The sequence below is a fragment of the Podarcis muralis genome, chromosome 1 (assembly GCF_964188315.1).
Source record: "Podarcis muralis chromosome 1, rPodMur119.hap1.1, whole genome shotgun sequence".
Taxonomy (NCBI): Eukaryota; Metazoa; Chordata; class Lepidosauria; order Squamata; family Lacertidae; genus Podarcis; species Podarcis muralis.
This window is the reverse complement of record NC_135655.1, coordinates 135,608,466-135,630,748: the sequence shown is the minus strand read 5'-3', so window position 1 is coordinate 135,630,748 and position 22,283 is coordinate 135,608,466. Positions and strand designations below refer to the sequence as shown.

At 42.7% G+C, this 22,283-nt stretch overlaps 1 protein-coding gene across 6 annotated transcripts in view; it reads right to left on the bottom strand.

Annotated features, from left to right (window-relative positions):
• Positions 1-22,283, bottom strand: part of ERBB4 (erb-b2 receptor tyrosine kinase 4) — a 760,363-nt gene that overhangs the window by 199,247 nt on the left and 538,833 nt on the right. For all 6 annotated transcript variants that reach the window (XM_028704728.2, XM_028704741.2, XM_028704748.2 and 3 more), the window contains exons 5-7: positions 22,138-22,203; positions 6,889-7,007; positions 497-638 (exon numbers count right to left, since the gene is read on the bottom strand). In XM_028704728.2, coding sequence (XP_028560561.2) covers positions 497-638; positions 6,889-7,007; positions 22,138-22,203 — 327 coding nt within the window. The remainder of the gene's footprint in view (positions 1-496; positions 639-6,888; positions 7,008-22,137; positions 22,204-22,283) is intronic.

Sequence of the window (22,283 nt, the reverse complement as noted above, 5' to 3'; positions counted from 1 at the left end):
GCCATTGTAATGTTGGGAGTTGGGAGCAATATTTTAATGTGCCTTGATAGCAATGAGCCTGTTCTGACTCACATTACCAAACCACACACTTGAATTTCAAGAAAAGGTCAAACATAAAAAAAATTCCACTTATGTTTGAGGGGAAATGAAAATGAGACTTTGTTTAAAGAAAGGAAATGTTAGAATCTGCTCCATATTTGACATCTGCTGCTGGATGGAAGCTGAGATTTTGACCACACAAACCAAAACATTTATCATGGATTTTTGGCTCTAAGTTATAGGGTGTTATTAAAATGTCAGCATTCAACAATGCCATTCTTAGAGTAAGTTATAACTTCCAATATAGTGCTGTTGAAGAAAATAGGGTGCTTTCTCATCATTAACTTCACCGTACATTTGGCATGCTTTGCAATTATTTTTTTAAAAGACTTCTGCGGTGACACTTTGAAACAGTTGCCCTTCATGGAAGAAAGGCAACCCTCCTCCTGTAACTTACGCGGGCACTTTTTGACACAAAAAGCACCATAGGTGTATTTGCCGTCTCGGTTGTTTTCCATCTGGAAGGTGGCAGGATTGTAAACTGAAGTCTGCGGACACTGCGTGACACAAGCCCCGCTGTCATTAAAATTCATACAAGCCTGCAAGACAGGAAAGAACAGTTTGAATCAGAGCTTTTATCGGCATTTAATAAACAGACCCTTGACAATAACAATAGGAAATAAGTTTCTTAAGGTATTCACTCTACGTAAATAATAACCTTTAGTTCCTGAGTCATCAAATTCAATTGAAGTCTAATTTGAGAAATTTAAATAATATTCTTATAAGACATCATGAGGACTGCATATTACCCCCAAGTAATCAGAGGCACCATGCCCCTGAATACCAGCTGCTGAGGATCGAGAGCTAGGAGTCCAACTTTGGGGCTTCCCAGAGGCGTGCGGTTGACCACTGTGGGAACAGGAGGCCAGACCAGGTGGGCCTGTGGTCCGACCCAGCACAGCTCATGTTATGTTTATAGGACTTAGAGCTATAAGTCTCTGCTTAGGGGTTGGGGTACGACAGGCATAATGGAAGAACATCGTCCATGTGATGATCATCAAGAGAGGACCTTTAAATTTTTGCTGAAGGCTGGAGAAGCTGGAACCTAAAGTGCAACAGGCAAAAGGTGCTATTCCAGTGACCTAACATGAGCAAATGGCAGGAGCTAACACCACAGTCCTTTCTGGGTGAGCAGTGGACTCTAAGGCCTAAATGCACACATTCCATAGTTGCTCTTGAGGCCAGATCCCAGCCTCAGATCACAATATTCTGTGCTGATACACTAGTTTATAGGATTGTGCCTTAAGTTCTCAGCACCCAGGCTGGCCCACCCTTGAGGCCGAGTGAAGCCTCAGGTGGTAGAATCCCATGGGGTGGTGCCCCTGCAGGCACTATGCCTACCTCTGCCATCATGGGGGTTGCACAGCTGTGGTGGTGGCTTCTGTTGAGATCTCGCAAGATCTCGCGGAACTCTTATGAGAGTTCCACAAGATCTTGTGAGATGCTGCCTGAAGCCACCACCACTGCAACCCTGGTACGCAAGGCTTCGCAGGGTGGGGAGAGGCGGGCAGCACCTTCCCATTTTGATTCAGGTGGCAAAATAGGATGAACCGCCACTGTTGGCACTAGCATAAAAACAAATCTGATGCCATTGCACTGACTATTCTGAATGTGACAAGACAGCAGTAGCAATCAACCGTGTTTCTATGGCAATGCTTATTCCCTATCCTTTCCACAGTACGGTGGAGGTCCTTGCAGTGATAAAAGAAAAGCTACCATCATTGTTTACTACACTGCTCAAGAGCAGAGGTTTCCATGGCAGGAGGCAATTGGGTATCCCTTGACAGTTGTGCTGCTGGTTTAGCGGCAAGTGCCCAGTGTACTTACTGTTTGTGCTCTCCTGCCAAAGAAGACTCAGGGGATCAGGGTGCCAAGCCAATCTCAGTAGGAATGCATGGCCTGCCGTGAACTGAAAGCAAGAAGCACTTTCTCCCTGCTGTCAACTGTCGATCCCTAAAGCTCAACAACTCTGGTCTCCCCCACCAAAAAAAGCTCAACAACTCAACAACTTTGGTCAATCCAATGGGTATAGTGGGAGTAGATCACAGTCTCTTGGAAGTTGGACACCCCTGGGCTACACCAATTGAAATATAATATAATATAATATAATAATATAATATAATATAATATAACATAATAAACATAATATAATATAAATCACACACACCCCACATCAAGGTAGATTTCTGCATGGTTTATAAGTATAAAATATTAAAATATGAACTCAAACAATCCCATTAGAACATCAAAACAATTTTAAACAGGAGAGTCGGATTGAGAGATCAAGGGGATGCCTATGTAAGCAAGTGTTTCTGTTTATTGTCAGACATGCCATTGTTTAAAGCATTAGAAGCCTTCATCAGGAAACAGGGTGTCAGCTAGGACTACAGCAAAGTTAGGAAGAGTGACACAGATTTCCCTGAATCAACTTAAGGAGCGAATGGTAAAGGCTGGTTCTGTTTAAGTGGGCACCATATTGAATGTTTTGGTGAGGTAGATGCAAGGCTTTTATAATGGAACCCCTTTTAATTTAACAAGACCAATGTGTTGAATTACTGCCAAGTTATTAAAGGCACAAAGTACAGTCAGAGACCTGTTTAGATCCACTTTAATTTTGACTCTCATTATTCTCTAAATACCTCTAAATCCTTGTGAGTACATTTACTGAAACATTAATGCTGCAGAGATAGGCATTGCTTTGCTTCCAAGAATGCTCACACAAATGAATACATGCCAGCACTTGCGAGAACAACGGATGATTGCCTTATCTAGCAATTTTCACAGCAGGATACTATAGGTTCGAGGAAGCAGGCATTATAGGTCAGACCATCTCTTAATGCAGCATATGCTGAAATTGCTTTAATTAATACATAACATAACTCATTTAATTCTTTCCCTCAATCTAGTGCCTTTATTCATTTTCTGCCCTGGCACCTTATCATCATAATGAATTGCTTAGTAACTATATCATAATGATGTAGAATGCTAATGATGTATAGCCCAAAGCTATGATAACCTTTCATTAAGGATCTACTAAAATCATTCTGAAGAGTTCAGCAAATTTTAAATTTGTGGCTTTAAGTATTGTTTACAAGTACTGGTAGTATATTTTAGAGCATTCCATGCTTTTGAGCTGGAGCAGAAAGGCATGTGGGCCTGGCTTCCTGTAGCATAGAAGAAGGTCTAGTATTTTTCGGCTTTACTAATACAGCAACTTCCCATTTACATGTACTCTGTTTGCATGTGTCACAAGCAGTGTCAGGAACCCGGAAATGCAGAGCACCCTCGAGAAGACCCTCTTCAGAGCCTCTTCAGGCCCTGGGCAAGGTCCCCTCGTGAGCCAGAGGCCTTCCTGCCTAACAGCTGACGTGCAAGGCGGCAGCAGCCACTTCCCCACACGTCAGCTGTGCAAGCCTTGCTGCCCCCCTGCTTATGTGAGCCAGAGGGGCAGTGGGTCTCAGCTCAGCTGATGTGTGGGGAAGAAGCTTCCCCGTGCATCAGCTGTTCAGGCCCTGCTGCCCCTCCAGGGTGCTCCCAACATACACGATTTCAGTTACACATGAGGGAGCCCGGAATGTAACCCCCATGTAAACTGGGAGTTCCCTGTACAGTCGTACCTTGGTTCTTGAACTCCTTGGTACTCATACGTTTTGGCTCCCGAGTGCCGAAAACACGGAAGTGTTCCGAATTTTGGAACGTTTTTCGGAAGCCGAACATCCTATGTGGCTTCCACTTCAGTGCAGGAAGCTCCTGCAGCCAATTGGAAGCTGTGCCTTGGTTTTCGAACAGTTTTGGGAGTCAAACGGAGTTTTGGGAGTCAAACGGAGTTTGAGAACCAAGGTACGACTGTATTGTCTCTTCCCGGGCTCAGTAGAGGTAAGAATACTCCAGGAGCTTAGGTGATGGTGAGGAGCGTACATAAGGTGGCACTGTCTAACTTTCCCCCCTGAAATGTTTTTGAGATGCACATCTAAGGTGCTATTTTCCATGTGCGTTTCTGTGGAACATCCATACATTTGTAATTTAACAACCACAACCCTGTATTGGAATATTACAGAAAAGCTTTGTTATCGCAAGGATTTTAGGTGGTCTGCAACAATGCTTCTTGCATGACTATGCACTCCTGTGGGCTAGGGCTGCTAGGCCTTTAATTCTGCTACTTTTGTACAGTATTAGTTTCTCACTAGTTGGTTGTATGCTGAGATGGCACAGTTGTGGGAATTTGTATCTTTAAGACAAAGCTTCAGCTGGCATTTAGAGCAGGGTGTAGAGGCTATTCTTAGGAGTTATATATTTTGCTGCCTGCAAAATACCAACCAGCCTTTTACTTTGGTAGGAAACTCATGTGTCACCCGAACATCATGCATAGCTTGTATAACCCCCAACAGTATATAAGTTTCAGAGCACTGCTGCTGGTCAGATCCTCAGAACTGCAGAGCTTCAAAGCTTGGGAATCTCCGCACAGCCTGATCTGCAAAGTTGCCGGCTGCATCTCCATCTTCAATAGCCATGTCTGCTGCTGACAGAGTGCCCAGCAGCTAGAGGGATATCGGCAATGCTTTGCGGCTTTCTTTGGGCTGGCTAATAAAATCTTTAGCCTCCATCCCATTTGTGTGCTTGTGTTTTGAATCCAAAAAGGGACCTGCTCCTTGACAAACCCATAGGAAATCATAACATGAATCTCTCACCATCTCATCTAGCTCGGACCCCTGACCTTAACAACAAAGGACATGCAGATATGGGGAGCTGGACCTTCCTCCTTCCCCTTCCTGGGATTCATCACCCCAGGCGCTTGTTCCTGAGTCCCAGCTCAGCTCACTTCCATTCGGGTAACTGACTGCAAACTGACTGCAGAGGGGAAATGCAGAGGAACACAAGCACACACACACACCCCTTTCACACACTGGGGGGGTTCCTATGATCATGCCTAATTTGGCCTCCAGCATCAAAGAAATCAGGCAAATAAAAAAACCTTTTAGGGACATGAGGGGGAGAAAAAATACCCCTTGGTAGCTAAACTAACGGACTACATACTGTTTCCCCAACTTTTGTAATTCCTGATTTCAAAGTGCGTGTTCTCCTTCATGGAGAGCACGTGTTGCGGTGGGGTCTGCTGAGCCACCCCTCTGTTACCAGGCAGGGTCTCTAAAGATGGCCTGGGGCAGTGATTGGTTCACTGGGTTGCTGGGGTAAAAGTTATGTTGCAATTTTGGTGGGAGGGGTAAAATGTTTAAATACTCTGCACACAGCCTGGAGCTTTCTCTTTGCTGTGTGCAACAGATCACCTGCCCACCCGCCCTTGAGTAAGGGGTTGTTGCATTGACCTTGCTATGCCTGTCATGGGGTCGTCTGCCATTGGGGCAGGGGCCTGGTAGGAATTTTGTCCATCTGGCAGATTGGCTGGGCCATTTGGTTTTTGCCTACTGCGTAGCAAATCGTCACAACTTGTAAGGTTGCAGTTAGGCATTGGTTATAAATTGGTGGAGGAGGGGTTAGGATAGGCTGGGCCTGCCCCTCCATGGTTGCTGCGGAAAGGGAATTCCGTTAAAGGAATCCTGGGGCTTGCCATCTTTTCGTCCAATCCCTGGAATGGGACTAGGGCCGGCAAGCCTTCGGGGAGCAGGCGGGTGACTCAGCTCCATTTCTCCCCGACTTGCTTTCCCCCGCACTGTCTTTCGGTGGTGCCTGGAAGTCAGTTCTGTCCCCAGGCGGGGGGACAGATAGTCTTAACCAATGCCTAAACAACCACTCACGGTTTTGTATTTAAATAAAGTTGTGGCCAAAATTATGCCAAAAACCTAAACAAAAAATTAAGTGTGCGTTGTGAGTTATTTGGGGGGTGGCTTGGGGACCTCGACACGCAACCAGTTTTCTTTGGAAGAATGGGTATTGTTAACTCACCCGTTCTTTTGATATAAAGGTGTACAGAGGACAGGAGCAAAGGAACACCTGCAAACGACAACCTTTAATTAAGGGTGTTAATTCCCTGCCATGTTCTTGTTCTGCTTTGAATACCATTTTGGTGACATCAAGTTAGAGCTGAAACAATTTCCCAGTTCATGCAGAGAAATTCAAAATCCAGCTCTTCTAGATTAAAATGGAAATACAATATTTGAGTCCGATTCTTCACATTAATTTTAGCTCTGAAATGCTCCATTGCATTTCCCACCTGGGAGGCTCCTAATCCTAACTTGACATGTACATACATTGTTTGTGATAAGTTCCAAACAGTTTTAGGCATCACATTTATTAGCAAAACTTAGTCATGGCCACCTAGCTGTTTAAGCTGTATATACCTGACTGAGGCTGCCATCAGAAGCTCACTTAGGAGGAAACATTGTCCACAGAAATAAATTAGGCTTCCTTCACTTCCTTCACTTTTAGGCAACAGCTCTTATATTCTGTTTTTAGCAAATATGACTGATGGTGGATTTTTGGTCTGTCTTTTGTTTAAAGTCAAACTTCTGATATAAATTGCCCACATCCTATAAATGTTAATTTTTAGGAAAGTAAAATGTATTTTCACTTAAGATAAAAATCATACCAATTAGCATATAAATGGTTTCAAATCTCTATTTGCAAATCTCATAAATGTTTCAATGGGTGAAATAAGCTGATAAGTAACGGAAATGTAATGGGAAAATATGAATGCTAAAACGGTGAGTGAATATCTTCCACTGTACATGCAGTATAATTAAAGACACACACACACATTTCCTTGGCAAGAAAGCCCAAGAATGACCAAAGCTGCTGATCGGAAGACAGAAAGGAGTGAAGGGTGAGACCTACAAAGCAATCGGTGTCTTTTGGTCCAGAACAGCCTCCTGCGCATTCACGGTGGCAGCATTCGCTGACGGAGCGCCCGTAACACCTGCCATCACATTGCTCAGCACATACCATCTTCGTCACTGGAAAGGGCAGAGAAATCATAAACACTATCAGCACAGAACACAAGTTCAGCCTGGACAACTGAGAAACTGTAAGAGAAAAGGGAAATTAAGGTAGGGGTCCCCAACACAAATAAATCACACCTTTGTCTGTTATTCTGTGACATGTTAACATGACCAAAACATACTTCTTTTCAGTTTAGTTAGGTGCTAAGCATTTGTACGGTACTCTCAATGCTTAAGTGTCTGTGGCGCTTTTTGCATAGAGGAAGATTAGGAGAAAACTATAACTTGGCCACACCTCTGTGACACCTCGGCCACCAAGCAGTCCCATCAGGTCCAGTGCTCACCAGCTGCCAGCTGCCCTAACCAAATTACTTATCACACTGTTTAACAGAGCACAAGCTATTGCAGTACAAAAAGCTGAGGTATGGTTTTTTTAAAAGGATCCTTACACCAAATTAAATGCATGCCTGCAAAATATTTCAGATGTGAGTTTTATTTTATATGCATAGTACCTTACTGTCTTATGTAACTGAACGATGCTTTTGCCTAGCATGTTTTTCACAACTAAATATTTTAAAGTTTTGCAATATTTCTTTCAGCAAAAAACACACATTTCAGAATTTACTTGTTTCTACCTGAATATCATTTGATTAAAGAAATGTGCAGATCCTTAGGGGAAAATATGTGAGGACCTTGATTGCCCTGGGATTTGTTCTTCTAAGCTTAGTAAGTTTGAGGAAATCCTGACTTCTTCTTATCACAATATAGAGATGAAGGCCATCCTTATATGATAAGCTTATCACAGGCAAGCTTATCATATATCTACCCATCTCTGTTGATGGATGAGCCCTGCTCATGATAGCCAAGGCATGATGCCAGTTTCGGGTGACCAGTTTCAAATCATTATGGGAGGGGGGGGGGAAGGTTCTGTTTAAAGGCAATAGGGAAACGACTGCTATTACTGCGATCCTGGAGTGTTCATGTAAGGTTAGTTCTATATTTAAAAATGTAGGAAGACACACAAACACAAGACCATCTCTCTGAAGTGCTCAAATTATGGTGCCACCTATCTTTTCTTTTGTTTGTTTTTTATAAATTTATTTCCAGTTTTCATTTATATACATTTCAATAGCTTAACAATTGTTTTAACATTTCAAACCTTGACTTCCTTCCTCCTCTTTCGGCGGTTCCTTAAATTTATTTTATCATTTCTTGCATATTCTAAATTAACTTAGCTAATTCTTTTATTCATCTATTTTGATTCATCTATTCTTCTGAAACTGCAGGTTATTACAGTAATCCTGCCAATGTCTTTATCTGTTTACAATTTGTTTGTAGATATTCAATAAACCATTTCCATTTTTTATAAAATGTTTGCTATCTTGATTTCTCATTCTTCCAGTATGTTTCGCTATTTCTGCATAATCCATAAGTTTTTGTGTCCATTCATCTCTCGTCGGGACTTCTTCTTCTTTCGATTTTTGGGCAACTAGCATTCCTACAGCTGTACTTGCATACATAAATCAATTTCTGTACTCTTTGGGTAGTCCTATACCTATGATTCCCAAAAGAAAAGCTTCTGGGGTTTTTTTTTTACAAATGTTATTTTAAACATCTTTTCCAACTCATTATATATCATTTCCCAGTAAGCTTTAACCTTACAACAAGACCACCACATATGATAAAAAGTACCTTCTTTTTCTTTGCATTTCCAACACTTATTTGATTTTGATGTACAGACTTTTGCCAATCTACCAGGTGTTATATAGATACCATCCATGTAACATTTTAATGTAATTTTATCTTAAACCATAACATGCTGTGAATTTTATATCTGTAGTACCATCTATCTTCTGTGACAACAACGTAGCTTAGAGCTTTCCAAACTTTTCATGTTAGCAACACACTTTTTAGACATGCATCATTTCACGACACAGTAATTCATTTTTACTAGCAAATCGGAGGTGAAACTAACCCCTTTCCAGCTCCGGGAGGAGCACGGGGAGCATTTGTGTGACACACCTACACATTGCTGCTGACACCAATGTGTCGTGACACACAGTTTGCAAAGTTTTGCCTTAGTTACTTCCTTCTTTATTGAAGGAAACCTACTTGGATATTTCCAGCTCTCTACATGCCTGACTGAGGAGAGCAGTCTGTTCACAAGATGAGAGATGCTGGCAAGGTTCATTGGGTCAGGAAGGGATACCAGGTTGGGGACTCCTAATGCCAGTCTTAAATACGAGGCGAGCATCACAAAGCCCCTTAATTCTTCTCTGTCTTGGGTTATAATTTGAGCTCCAAATCAGATTCCCTCAGGAAACAAGCAGAGCCATTTCTGCTGGTTTCTATTTATTTTTATGCAACTTGATTTATTTTTCAAACCAATCACTCAAGTCTAGAGCAAGTCACCCATCTCTACCATACATTTCCCCCTGCTCTGTGTAATCAGGCTTTCTAGTGAAGGCTTTTCACCCACATTATGATCCCAGAAAAGGTGTCAGGCCTCAGCAGGAGTCTGTTCTTGCTGTCAGGTTCTGAGACAAGAGCTTGATGTAGTTTTCACTGTCATTGCCTGAATGTTTTGAATAGATCTTTTATATCTATATCTTTTTGTTGGCATCCGTCTGTCTTGGGAAACAACGGAAGAGGGTGTGGTGAAGCCAAACCGTTGGAGAATTGCAGCACTTGATCTCTCTCTCTCTCTCTCTCTCTCTCTCTCTATATATATATATATAAATATAGGGTGGCGCTGTGGGTTAAACCACAGAGCCTAGGGCTTGCCGATCGAAAGGTCGACGGTTCGAATCTCCGCAACGGGGTGAGCTCCCTTTGCTCGGTCCCTGCTCCTGCCAACCTAGCAGTTCAAAAGCACCTCAAAGTGCAAGTAGATAAATAGGTACCGCTCCAGCAGGAAGGTAAATGGTGCTTCCGTGCGCTGCTCTGGTTCGCCACATGCTGGCCACATGACACATGACCCAGAAGCTGTACGCCGGCTCCCTCAGCCAGTAAAGCGAGCTGAGCACCCCAACCCCATCTGCGACTGGACCTAATGGTCAGGGGTCCCTTTACATATATATATATATATATATATATGCAGGTTTTGGTGTCCTCGGGTGTCTTCCCGTGTAAAAGTTGGGGTGTCTAGGCGACGTTTCGACGAGGTCTCACTCGTCATCTTCAGGCTGGTGCTTTCGGCTTCTTGTTACTGGAACAGAGCAGGATCTCAGTGTTTGAGTTCCTATAAATACTGTTGAGGAGGTGTGGCCTCTAATGTTCTTGGGCAGAGAGGAAGTTCCCAGGCTAGTGTGCCTTAGAGGCCACACCTTAGAGGCCACACCTCCTCAACAGTATTTATAGGAACTCAAACACTGAGATCCTGCTCTGTTCCAGTAACAAGAAGCCGAAAGCACCAGCCTGAAGATGACGAGTGAGACCTCGTCGAAACGTCGCCTAGACACCCCAACTTTTACACGGGAAGACACCCGAGGACACCAAAACCTGCATTCCTGTACCCGTGAAAATCTACGAAAGCATATATATATATATATATATATATATATATATATGCAGGTTTTGGTGTCCTCGGGTGTCTTCCCGTGTAAAAGTTGGGGTGTCTAGGCGACGTTTCGACGAGGTCTCACTCGTCATCTTCAGGCTGGTGCTTTCGGCTTCTTGTTACTGGAACAGAGCAGGATCTCAGTGTTTGAGTTCCTATAAATACTGTTGAGGAGGTGTGGTGTATAGCCTCCAATGTTCTGGGCCGAGAGGAAGTATGACTTTAGTTCTGGGCCGAGAGGAAGTATGAATTTAGCATTTATAATTAAAGTATGACTTTAATTATAAATGCTAAATTACTTTTTAATTATTATTTATAGCTGTTCTTAGTTTATCTGTAGCTGCCTCCAGTCCTTGTCAATGAAAAAGTAGGGTATGGCTAAATTAATAGTAGCTGTAGTAGTTAGGGCCAAGCTAAGGACTGATTTCAGCAAAGACAGTGAGGTAAGATACCTGTGTGAATAACTGAGCAGCAATTTGCTCAGACAGGAAATTGGCCTGGAACAACAGATTTTAAAACCCTGAAAATGTCCTTCCTCCTCCTCCTTTAAGGTGTGCTGCAGGGAGGTCTAACAGAGGGGAAGGAGCTTTGGGAAAGTGCTCTCTGAAGCGCCTCATTCCTCCTTTGAAAGGGGCTTGGGTTAAGCTGTGAGGGGATAGGGGAGGAATGGGGGAGGTGCAGAGAAAGGGGGTTTGGTTAGGTATAAAAGGAGGAGGAGGATTTGGCCAGAGGGGCTGGGCAAAGGGGCTGCCAGCATGGGTGTAGCCAAGGGGGCGCAGGGGGGCAGACCCCCTCCCTAAATCAAGTAAATAAATAAAAATACTTAACTAACTGAGGTTCTGCCTCCTGCCAACATAAAGCTTGCACCTTCCCAACATAAATTCTCACTATGCCCATGGCCGGCAGTCCCTAGTTATAAAATAGTCAAGAACCGTTTTAACTTCAGTATGTGTGTGCGCACATGTGACAGAGGTCAGAAGACCTGAGACTCAGGTAAAGATTGCACTTAACATATGGAGCAGTAAAGTCTTTTGGAGCCCTGAGTCTAATAATAATAATAATAATAATAATAATAATAATAATAATAATAATTTTATTGTTTATACCCTGCCCACCTGGTTGGGTTTCCCCAGCCACTCTGGGCGGCTTCCAGCAAAATATAAAAAATAATAAAATGTCATATGTTAAAAACTTCCCTGAGCAGCCTTCAGATGTTTTCTAAAAGTTGTGTAATTCTTTATCTCCCTGACACCTGATGGGAGGGTGTTCCACAGGGAGGGCACCACTGCCAAGAAGGCACTTAGTGCTCTGTCCCTCCCTGCCTATCGCTTCCCTACGGAACAACATCATACTGGCTCCCAGTCCTGCAAAGATGCTGCTCAAAAAGTTCTCTTGCTTAAAGTCCAAGTTCTCCAAAATGAAACAACACCCTACCTGAAAACTGAATCCAGAGCAGTGCACTTTATTCAGCTAATTAGCTATTGTGTTATGGGGGGGGGGGGGCGGGAGAGTGCCGTTGGGCCACAGTCATAAAATATGCAGAAGTGGCTTATACAGGTTAAACACTGCTGCGTCCTGAATTCCCAAGGTGGCTGGTGATTCAAAAATGAGCAGTCAACAGCGAAGCTGCACTCTTCAAGGTAATCATTAAATGAAACCTCCTGAACTCTCTATCCAATTTAAATATGATTCACTCTTCAATGATTCATTACATGAACAAACCCCCCCCCCAAAACCCCCCAACAACTCTAAAATGAATTTTCTAAAGTGTGCAGTAAGAAATTGTAAAAGCTCACTGAGGACTAAATCTTGTGTTTTGCCAATGGAAAGGTGTAACATTGTACTATAATGTTATATAAGATTTTATAATTGATAATTAATTCCACATTTCTAGCACACCGAGTCCTTAGCAATCTTCAGCTTGCTTGTCCTCACAATGAGACAAGCCAATATTTACAGCTTGTATTTGCTCAAAGTAGCTCACAATGAGTCAGATAAATCACAATGGTTGCATTAACACTGCTTCTATTTATCTACAAATCAATGGTTTTATTCTGGGCTTTTGTTCAGCCAGAACTCACAGGAACTCAGTTCCGGCACCTCTCAGGTGCCATTGCAAGAAAGCAAGGGAGGCGTCCATGGTGAGTTCCGGCACCTCTTTTTCTAGAAAAATAGCATTGGCTTTTATTTATTTTATTTACAAGAATAAATGTACCAGCTTTCAACACACAGCTCAAAAGGCAATTCATCAAAACAGAATTTATAGCTAATCAAATAATCTAACATACATTTAAAAAATAATAATAATATGAGCTAAGGCCACCTTGCAGGATAAATTTGAATCCCCAAAGCCCTGCTAAAAATGTTTTCACCTGCTTCTGAAATACTACCAAAGAGATAGAGAACCAGATTTCCTGGGAAAGTGTGCTGCAAAATTGCAGGGCCAGCACTGAAAAGACCATGCTCCTGGTTGATGTTAACCTCATACCACCAAAAGGATTTGGCCTGTACCAGGGCCTCACCTGCTGATCAGCGCTGACGGCTGTGCACTGACCATTCATTCTTCGCTGAGAAAGAAGAGTCCTAGCAAGAGACCTGACTATAGATCTCCCTTATCCAGATGTATAGGCCACTCAGAGTCAGCCCAAGACATTTTGGCGCCTGAGGTGAACCACAAAGTGGCATCCCTACCCCTACCAGGCAAGAGGGGGTGAGTGAATATCTACATCAAGAACAAGGGGGAAATGAAGACTGATACTGGGATCTGCTGCCCCGTGGATCATGCCGCCTGAGGCGGTTGCCTCACCTTGCCTTATGGATGAGCTGAGCCTGAACCGCTGATAGCTTGACCTTACCAGCATTCGTAAAAAATCACACCTGTAAATGTTGAAGTGCATGCTGATTGTTGGAAGCTGGGAGTGCCCTAATGGCAATAATGACACACTTCAGATGATTTCTGTGAAAATATCCTTCAATATAAGTATAAGCTGCAATCCGAAACACACAGCCAGATGGGTGGGGTAAATAATAATAATAATAATAATAATAATAATAATAATAATAATAATGTACTCACAAGCCAATTTTGCTGCTTATACTAAGTTTTTGAGTCTGATTTAAACCAAAAAGGATTGTGAAGGGCTTGAAAAAGATCTCTCCAAACTGAGTGGATGGACTGTAAAGTGGCAAATGTATGCCAGTGTAAACTAGTGTAAAGTGGTGAATGCCAGGGCAAAATATTCTTAATTTCACATGTACACTCATATGGTGTGAGTTTTTGGTAACTGACCATGAATGAGTGGTCAGAATAAGTGGATAGCTTGATGAAGATGTTGGCCCACCGTGAGGCAGCTGTGGAAAAGCTAAATGCCATTCTAGGGATCATTAGGAAAGGAATTGAAAATAAAATTGCTGATATTGTAATGTTGTTATAAAAAACCTATGCAGCTGCATTTGGAATGGCGTGTACAATTCTAGTCACCTCACCTAAGAAAGGATATTGTACTGTTGAAAAAAAATAAGAAGGGGCAGCAAAAATGATAGAGGGGATGGAGTGACTCCCCAGTGAGGGAAAGTTGGAGCATTTGGGGCTGTTTAGTTTAGACCTAGCTAACAGGACCGGTGGTCAGGGATGATGGGAATTGTAGTCCCAAAACAGCTGGAGGGCCAAGTTTGGCCATCACTGGTTTAGACAAAAGGCAAGTTGGCTACCAACTTGGATGGCTTTTAAGGAAGATGGAGGCTGTCAGTGACTAATAACTACGATGGCTATGCTCTGCCTCCATGGTTGGAGGCTGAATGCACTGAATACCAAGTGGCTAGAAACTGTGGGAGGAGAGAGCGCTGCTCAACACAGGTCCTCCTTGTGAGTTTCCCACAGGCATCTGACAGAATGGTGGATCAGGTGAGCCTGCGACTTGATCCAGTGGAGCTCTTCGTATGCTCTTAACCAAGTCCCATTGAACCCATAGGGGCTGACCTTCAAGTAAAAATACTTAGGATTGTGTCAGCTTTTCTGTGATGAAAAACACTGATAGTGGATTTGGTGGCTTAAGTCAACATAAATACAAAATGTCAAAGAAGATGAACCACCACGAAAGCTATGGAACTGCAGCTCCTGGTGATATTTATTTATTATTTATTATATTGTTTAAATTTATATGCCAGCTTTCCTCCTAAAGGAGCCCAAGGTGGCAAACAAGAATAGACCAAGCACTGGCAACCTCTAAAACCTCTTAAAATAGTTCTAGCACAGATGCAGACTGGAAAAGATCTGCCTCGACTTCAAAGGCTTGTTGAAGGAGGAAGGTGTTCACCAGGTGTCAAAAAGACAACCGAGGTGGAGCCCCTGTCTAATATTGAAGGCGTGCTATATCTATGCCATGCACGTTTCTGCACTTTCACACACGTGCTTAACCAGATCAGCATTTTTTGAATTTAATTTAATAAGTTAATCCAAATATTGCATTGGTTGAAATTCCATAAAAGCAGATATCAGTTACATGTTTTATAACACAAAACATTTGATAGCATTTTGTAATATATTGATGGATATAGATTAAGAGTGAATTGCATTTGGAAAATAACCATCCAAGCTAAATTCATGCTGATACAATTTTAGAATATTAAAAATGGAAGAGAGGGGCATATACAGTAACACAGAATGACATTTAACTGTAACGTATCATTTTTAAAAAACAAATATAGCCCTCTTCAGATGTAGCTCACCTTACAAATGTGCATGTTTTGAACAGACTTTGAATAAAAATTGCCTGCCCTGAAAGAGCCAGTTTGTACTCTGGGGCTCATCCTGCATCCATGTTTGTCACCGGAGGCCCAGGGGACCTTGGTGACTATACGTGGCTTCTACTAGATTTAGCAGGTTTGGAAGAAAACACAACAAAATGCAGTATTTGATAAGAAATGACATGTCATACAGAGATTAGATATGACCTGTGGCTAATGTCATGTGTACACCACTTCCCAAACCAGTGGTGAGAACATCCTGGATGCACAGTAATCAGGAGTATATACAGAGCCATACACTAGGAATCGAAGGGGCATGGCATCTCTGAGCACATGCTCAGCTCAGGAATTGTGATCAGTACCAGGACCAAGCTCACAAGTCTTTTCACACAAAAAATAAGATTCCTGGTTGTTCCCACTCATTTTCAACAACCTGACCTAAGAGGGCAAGGGTGAAAGGTTTGTTGTTGTTGTTGTTGTTGTTGTTGTTGTTGTTGTTGTTGTTGAACTCAGAAACCCTTATCTGCAAATCACTCAGATATCTGCCAGTAGATCATGATCAACCTTCTACCCTCCCGTTCCCTAGGATAAATGAAAATTTGACTTGCAACCCACACAGGGACTGTGTCACTCTTCACAAGAACTTTTCCCTAACCAACTGAATTAGCAAGAAGAATGTGGGAAGCACAGCAATTGCAGGGGAAAGCCTGCAACAGTGGTGACAAGCCGATACGCTCGTTGCTATTAAGTACCTAGTCCCCATCCTGTTTTGGCACTGCTATCATGGGGGAATCTACCAACGGGGAACACCAGGACATCCAGCATTTAAGGGATTGGATGACTGGTGTCCCAGTAACCTCTCTGTTCCTAAAGTAGCTATGATGAAAGTTTTCTGCATTTGTGCCATTTGTGTGAGTCCTCTCTTGTTGTGATTCCCCCTGCCCCGCCAACTGTGTGTGTGTCATTTGTGACAGCATTTTCCTTTCCAAGAATGCTAAGGATTGTGTATCCCAGGCTTCCTCAACCTCGGCCCTCCAGATGTTTTGAGACTACAGTTCCCATCATCCCTGACCACTGGTCCTGCTAGCTAGGGATCATGGGAGTTGTAGGCCAAAAACATCTGGAGGGCCAAGGTTGAGGAAGTGTAAATGGAATTGAAATGGAATCTTAGGCAAGGCACCTTCTTCCATTTTCTGTGGAGACCTGTAGTGAAAAAATCTGCACTTCTATAGCTGAATAAATCAATGGAGGGCATCTCTAGAGTCAGACATGTTGTCCCTGCATATATGTGCGAGGTTAGTGGGGGGACACATGGTGAATGGGCCAGATCACCATTGTTTGAAACAAGCAACTGAGCATTTAAGAATCTGGTGCTTGGGAATTATGGTACATGTGCTCTTAAGCATAGAAGCCAACTGCTAGGGGCTGAGGTCCCTTCTCCCCCCCTAAAATATTTAAGGGGGCCAGCCCCCCACAAAGTTAATGGGCATTGCCATTCAAATGGTGTGTGTGTGTGTGTGCTGTGTCTTGTGATTGATTATGCAGGGTAGGACTTACCCGACCCCCCCCCCCCCCAATATTTTATTGAAGTTGGTACCTCTGCTCTAAAGTGTTCTCTGGATGGCAACCTGACGGAAGGAAATCTCTTCCCACCCCCAATTGCCAATTTATTTTTTGTTTTGTTTTGTTATCGGCTAGCAGCTGCATTTACGAAAAGTAGTCCGAATGGTGGGTGGCATTGTTTGGTTACACAGTTGCCTGCAATTAATCACTCTAAATGTTTCCTTTCATTTGCCATTACAGGGAATTGTAAATCTACCAAAAGGGGGAGAAATGGGAAATAACTGAAATCAATAAGAAAGCCTTATGAACATGTAAAGTTATTAGTGAAATACAAGGGTTTTAATTAAAGATGCCAATGTTTTCTAAAAATGCCAGGTTTCCATAATTGATCCACAGCTGCTGAATCGGCTTTTTCTGTTTTTGTGTCCCACCAGCTCCCATTTGCACCTTGCTGCTCTTATTGATTGCTTTCCCTCTGCCCTTGGACAATTCTCTATTTTTAAGCAACAAAATATTAATTCTTAATCCCGGAGCTGTTTATATAGGCATGTAAAGGTCTTGTTGTTTGGTTGTGTGTGTGTTCAATCAAGAGCAGATATTGCCTACAAAGTACCGGTAATAGTTGCTCTCTCCAAATATCTTAATTATTTTCCAGAGATGATGTCAGTGCCTGTCAGGCTAAGGCCCAGATATGAGCTTCAGGAACTTGTGAAGAGGTCGAGCCTTATGAGGCCTCTGGATTCTTTTTCACTTCAGATTTACGCATGAGCCCACACACCACTTTCAGACCTCTCCTGAGGACTTTCCCAAGAGTGACGGCAATACCAGCAGGAAATTACATGTGTACCAGGAATCATGGTTTTTTGAATAATTTTCCATCAAGAAATGATGGTCTACAAATCACTTGCTGCCAATTAGAAGACCCTATAGGAGTTTTCATTGGCTGCGGTGCAAATGACAGGAGGGGGAGCATCATTTCCTACTGAGCATCAGTAAATCCCCATCAGGAAGACACCCCATGTCTCCCTTGCCACCAAGGAGAAGCTCCACAGGTCTTCTGCTGTGTTGATGGGAACCCCTCCCCAAGGCAAGTCTTTCTTTGAAGGGGGAGGGCTTGAGGAAGGGAGAGCTGTGAGCAAACTGGGCTTTTGGGGTATCAATTTTTCACATCAAGCATTATGTGAAAGCCCTTTAAGGCTTTCTGAATTTAAAATACTTATCCAAAACTTACAGTTTATTTTGGGGGTGAAGAGGAAGGGTGAGGAGCATTCCAAGTTTAACTTACAGCATACAAATGGTACAGAAACAAGAGTTGCTGTGCAACTTTCCTTGGATAGGGGAAAGTCTACTTCTACTAGATGAAAAATGTTAAAGGTGAATTTAATCAATTGCACAGAGTGATAAGGAAAGCTGCACCAGTGGAACTTCTGTTGGAGCTCTCAAGGGATCAAAATGATTTAGGAGTGGCGCTGCGGTCTAAACCACTGAGCCTCTTGGGCTTGCCGATCGGAAGGTCGGCAGTTCAAATCCTCGCAACAGGGTGAGCACCCATTGCTTGGTGCCTGCTCCTGCCCACCTAGCAGTTTGAAAGCACGTCAAAGTGCAAGTAGATAAATAGGTACCGCTCCAGCGGGAAGGTAAACGGCATTTCTGTGTGCTGCTCTGGTTTCGCCAGAAACGGCTTAGTCATACTGGCCACATGACCAAGAAGCTGTCTGCGGACAAACACCAGCTCCCTCGGCCTATAGAGTGAGATGAGCGCGCAACCCCAGAGTTGTTTGCGACTGGACTTAACTGTCAGGGGTCCTTTACCTTTACCTTTTTATGCAAGGAGACAGAACGTTCAGGGTGGCAATGCTACAGAAGGAAGAGTTTGGCCTCAAGGACAGGTTTAGGATTCTCTAGCTGAACTACAATTCCCATCAGCCCCATCAAACATGAACTACAGCCCCATCAAACATAGCCAGTGCCCAGAACTAATGGGAGTTATTGTTCATCAACATCTGGAGGGCTAAATTCCCCATATCTGTTCTAGAAGAGCAGACATTTCCCTGATAAATTCTTCCAGGAGCATTGCATAAGAATCTGGAAGAGATGGTGTTCTCCTAACGTCACTATACTTTCTGAAGCCCTATCAGTCAAATATCTGACTATGGAAAGTGCCCAAAGACTAATTATTCTCATTAAGGTGATGTACAAATGCTGTGTAGCTTTATGGGAATATTTCAAAATGTCTGTGAGTGCATGGGCATGATCCAGTACTACAGCCCTGTTTGTTTCTGAAGTTGCATCTGTGCTTAATTCTCCTCTCCTTTAAATCAGTAGGATTCAAATGTGTTGCCATTTGCCTAGATTGTGTGTTTTGATTTAAGCCCATTGAGAAAAGGCAATGGAATGTTACAAAATAGGAGCTATGCATCTTGAAGAGAGTTCAAAATAGCACATACCCTCCCCTTGCAACCCTCCACCCCAGTGTTGTCCCCTGCTTTTCTAGCATTTTAATTTATAGTGGCTGGCTAATTATATAACATCATATTCTGAAGCGATCTCTTCCTCGTAAGACACACTGTTTATAATTCCTTATTAATTGCCCTCTTAAGTGTGCAAATTTACATATCAAATTTATGTAGACAATAAGAAAAAAGGAATAAGATGCAGGTGGTTGTTCCGGAAAGATTTATAAATAGCGAATGAGAGAGGCAAATAATCAGAAAAAGGCAAAACTTAAAGCAGTCTGGGGTGGACAGTATTCGTTCAAGAACAAAAGTATCCAACTGCTATTTCCCCCATGTAATTTGAAATGAAAGCTGTGGATTAAGATATCTCAGATTTATTCCTCCCTCCAACCTGAAAAGAATTTGGAACTTAGCTTAGAAGGGGGGCTCATTAGAATATTTTCTATTCTGTGACTCCATTAAAAAATGTATTAACATGCAGATGTGCCCTCAAGAGATTTGTTTCTGGAAACAAAACATGTCATTTGGTTATGTGTTAGAGATGTTTTCATGTACACAACTGAAAAATGTGTTCCATTGCTTAGACTTGTGGGAGGAAAAAGAAACCTAGAGAGGATGGATGAAGGGTGTCTCAAAATAGCATCCATTGCATCAAACATTTAAGCGCCTTTCTTTCTCTCTCTCAAGCACATTGATCAAAGCTAGCATGGGCTCCTTCTTCAAATATTTCTTGACAAAAAAAGAGCCAAACTATTTTGGCCACTGCAAATAACTTTTCCACAGTCACCCATCCTTTGTTTATAAATAAGTATGTATGTCCTGAATATGATAATTGGTCAGGAGATACAGTGAAGTTTGCAAGAAGAAATAATTATAATCCCTGATGAGCAGGCATTTCAAAAACAAATTTTGACAACATGGCTCAAGCACAATGGTCAGATGGAAGATATCACACTGGAGACATGCATATACCCACTGTGACTACAACTGTGGGTCTGCCCCGACTGTAGAATAAGCTTCCCCTAGGGATAGGGTGGGCACATCTAGCAACGGTGTTCTGCCAACTGATTAAACCATATCTACTTGCAAGGGCACAGTGAATGTTAGAAATGTTGGGTTTTTTCGTATTTGATTGTCTTTTGTCTTGATCAGGAAATAAGAAGAGCCCTGCAAGATCAGGCCAAAGGTTGATCTAGTACAACACCCTGTTCTTATGGCAGACGACCAGAAGCCTATGGGAAGTCTGCAGGCAGAATCTGAGCTCCCTGCCCTGCAATTCCCAGCAACAGGTTTCAGAAGCAGGCTCCCTCCGACAGCCACCATGCCGAGCCCCCCCCCCCCCCCTGAAAGTCTTATCCTCCATGAATTAATCCAATCCACTCCAAAAGCCTTCCAAGTTGGTGGCCATCACTGTCTCTTGCAGGAATGAATTCCATAGTTCACACAGGTAAAGAAAGACATTCTTTCACCTGTCCTGAATCTTCCAGCACTGAGCTTCGTTGGATGTCCTGGAGCTTATGAGAGAGGGAGAAAAACTCTTCTCTCGCCACTTTCTCCACACTAGGCATCTTTCATTCAGAATTTGCACTAAATCCAAACCATTCAATGGAGTATTTTTAAAATGCACATCAAACACCAGCATTGATATCCACCAAAATGTCAGCACTCATCTAAAAAAAAAGGGGGGGGGCAAATGGTAAATTTGCTTTTGTGGCCAGGAAATTCTCAGCTGCAACATAACGGAGTAGTCCAAGGACAGCAGTTATAAAATTTGATTTAAAAGAATGTTTTAAAATAAGTTTTGTGTGTATGAATTTGGTGTTGATGTGAGGATTAGTACATGACACAAGCCCCCTATTAAGTTCTCCACTGGTAGAAGCTGTGTATACTGTATATCATGCAAAGGTTCTGATCCTGACCAGCTCCTCAGACACAGACTTCCCTAATGCTGACATCCCAGGCAACATGCGGACCTTCAAGAGGCAGGAGCCCCCTTCCCAACATGGGTGAGGCCAGCACCCCAGTCCTGAAGAGGCAACTCATGGATCTCATATACAGTGGTACCTCGGGTTAAGTACTTCATTTGCTCCGGAGGTCCGTTCTTAAGCTGTAACTGTTCTTAACCTGAAGCACCACTTGAGCTAATGGGGCCTCCTGCTGCTGCCGTGCCACCGGAGCACGATTTCTGTTCTCATCCTGAAGCAAAGTTCTTAACCTGAAGCACTATTTCTGGGTAAGCGGAGTCTGTAACCTGAAGTGTCTGTAACCCGAGGTACCACTGTACTTAGAATAGGTTGTACGACTTCATGCTTTAGTGGGGGGATTCACTTTTTGAGCACCTCCCCAATTCTCCCTGAAAGTAAGAGAACTAGAAACAGAAAGCTTCTACGCTAGTCTCCTCCATGTGGTAAGTTTTGTTTTGTTTTGTTTTGCGTTTAGGCATTTTTTTATGTAGTGGAATGGTAAGAAATGTTCATCCTCCAGCCTGAATAATTTCAGACTTATTCTACTATTCTGCATTTTACTAATTCAGGATTCTACCTGTTTTCATTTTTGTCCTTGTTTTTATTATGTATTTTTTGTTTGTTCTTGTATATTTACACTGTGAACCACCCTGAGATCTACGGATGAAGGGCAGTATACAAATCATAACAACAACCACTTAATTTCTCATTGTTCTGCTGCATAGTGACTGCCTATCACTGAGAAGAAAACTCTCATTGATTATTACTATAGGGAGGGTTGCTGTTAACAGGCTATATGCATGAACTCTTCTTTCACCTCACTTTATATTTTTCTTTACTTAATCTAATGCACTTACAGGTCTGGCATTCATCTGCTGAAGGTCCCCAGCACCGGTTTCCACAGGACTTGTGACACGGTCCACCTTTGGGAAGAGTAGAGACAAAATACAAAGAGAAGTTAGATGATTACTTTTTATTTTGATTTTTTCCGCAGTGCCTTTAA